Source organism: Ictidomys tridecemlineatus, chromosome 11 (genome assembly GCF_052094955.1).
Source record: "Ictidomys tridecemlineatus isolate mIctTri1 chromosome 11, mIctTri1.hap1, whole genome shotgun sequence".
NCBI classification, from domain to species: Eukaryota; Metazoa; Chordata; class Mammalia; order Rodentia; family Sciuridae; genus Ictidomys; species Ictidomys tridecemlineatus.
In genome coordinates this window covers 120,905,580-120,908,012 of record NC_135487.1, presented here as the reverse complement: position 1 = coordinate 120,908,012, position 2,433 = coordinate 120,905,580, and the positions used below count along the sequence as shown (strand labels likewise).

General features: G+C 43.3%; 1 protein-coding gene across 1 annotated transcript; it reads right to left on the bottom strand.

Moving 5' to 3' along the window:
* Positions 1 to 342: 342 nt before the first annotated feature.
* On the bottom strand, positions 343 to 1,311 carry Or6y1 (olfactory receptor family 6 subfamily Y member 1). Its single transcript, XM_005339426.2, has one exon. It carries the CDS (start codon positions 1,309 to 1,311, stop codon positions 343 to 345), a length of 969 nt encoding a protein of 322 aa, XP_005339483.2.
* Positions 1,312 to 2,433: the final 1,122 nt, after the last annotated feature.

Sequence of the window (2,433 nt, the reverse complement as noted above, 5' to 3'; positions counted from 1 at the left end):
AAACTTACTTATGAAGAAAGTGTCTCCCTCCCCCCCCTCTCCTTTTATCCCATGCATTCTTCTACCATGGCCTCCTGCCCATATTTCAGATTTTTTAAATGCCTGAAATTTGTCTCTTGGTGTAATCGAGGCTACTTCTCGGGAATATGGTTCTCCTATCGTAAGTATGTATATATGAGTGTACACCTCTAGGACTGTATATTCATATCTATATGATATACATATACGAGTGGTATTTGAGTCCTGGAGGTTGATGGTTAAATAAAGGTGAGGCTGAAAAGGTATTATAATCCTCTTCCTATTCAGACCTAAAAGTAGAATATAACTTTTTTAACGACTTTTTTAATCTTCCTCTTCCCTTGGCCCACTCCCTTTGCAAAGTACGGTCTTTTTGAGCGCTGCCTTCACTTCACGGTTCCTCAGACAGTAAATGATGGGGTTTAAAAGTGGGACAATGACCGTGTAGAGAACAGACACCACTTTGTTGGAGTTGTAGGCATACATGAGCTTGGGGCGGGCATAGGTGAACAGGGTGGTGGAGTAGAAAAGAGTCACAACAGTCAGGTGAGAGGCACAGGTGGAGAAGGCTTTTTGGCGACCCTGAGTGGAAGGGATCTTGAGGATGGCAGTGAGGATGGTGGCATAAGATGCCACCACCACACCCAAGGGAACAGCAATGACCATGAGTGCCAAGAAGAAGTCCACCAGTTCAGCCTGGGAGGAGTCCTCACAGGAGACATTGAGGAGTGGAGAGATGTCACAAAAGTAGTGATTGATCTGAGGTGTGCCACAGTAGCGGAGCCGGGCTATGAAAACCATTTTAATCATGGCTGTCACGAGTCCACACAGCCAGCACCCTCCGGCCAGTGTGCCACAAAGCTGGTCGGTCATTATGACCGGGTAACGGAGGGGATTGCAAATGGCCACGTGGCGGTCGAAGGCCATGACAGCGAGGAGTATGTACTCAGTGCAGACAAAGGTCACAAAGAAGTAGAGCTGAGTCATGCAGCCGTTGAAGGAAATGCTCTTGTGGTGGCTGAGGAAGTCCACCAGCATCTTGGGACTGATGACTGTGACATACCACATCTCCAGGAAGGAGAGGTGGCTCAGAAAGAAGTACATGGGCTTGTGCAGCTGCCCATCACTGCGAATGGCCAGGATGATGAGAAGGTTCTCCAGCAGAGTCAGCAGGTAGGCGGCCAGGAAGACAGAGAACAGGAGAAGCTGCAAAGCTGGTCGAGTTGGAAATCCCAGGAGAATGAAATATGTGGTCATGGTTCGATTATCCACTTCCAGAATCCTGGTGATCATGACTGGCTGTGGACACAGACAAAGTCAGTTCCTCCCATGTTCTAACCACCAGCCTAGGGTTATTTACACTGAGAGCCCACCACCAGCAAGTTCATCTCAACAGGAGCTTTGCTACCTTTACATATTTCCTCTTGAACTGGGATGAGAAACAATACTTTTGAGAAAAGATTAACTATACGAAGCTTATGTTTTATTTATTTTTTTTCAGATTAGTTCACAGTCACACAGACATGAAATTAGAACCTTCTGGTTCTCAGTTCTGTGCTTTGTCCATCTGTCACCACTGGACATAGGAGAGTGGCATTTCTACCACCCTTTTGCTACAAGCAATCCATTGCAGTTCACAGTAAGTGTAAGGAAGGCAGAAGACCCAATATCTCATTTTCTATGTATCATTTATGTGACTCTAGAGTGGTCACATGACTCACTAATCTGTAAAATGTACATAATCCTCTTGTTTTTCTCTAACAAGGTTGCAAAGTTTGAATGAAGGAAATAGTTGAGCACACCCATAGGATTAAGAGCAAAAACAACTTTGATATGAATATTCACCAGCTTCTCAGAGAACGAAATTGAATGAATAATGTGAAGGTTATTGTTTCCTTTGATCCAATGCATTGCAAAGAATGTTTGATGAGGCGTTTGAAAAAAAGAGTACATTCAAATTCCACTCTTGTGTCTCTATACCTAAGTGCATACGTTACATAAGCCTTCAGAATAACTAAATTTATTTCTCAGGTGAGTCTAATGGGTTAACGCTCACACTTTGTAAACATCAAATGAGTTTTTGAGTTTAATTCAGTTTCTAAGTGTATCTGCTGTTACCTTTCCAGGCCACTCTACCTACCCACACACAGCACCTCCTCACTGAAAACAACACATACTCTCTGCCTTGCACAGTCCCCTCCTTAGAGATACATGAACCCCAAACAACAAGGAACTAAGTGGCCAACACACAGTTACAATTAAAGAGAATGGGGGAGGCTATTTCACGACTTTTTCAAGGGTGTTAGAAGAGAGAACTCATAATCTGTTTGAGAAGAATATAGACTATGTAAAATAGATAGATAGATAGATAGATAGATAGATAGATAGATAGATAGATAGATAGATAGATGATAG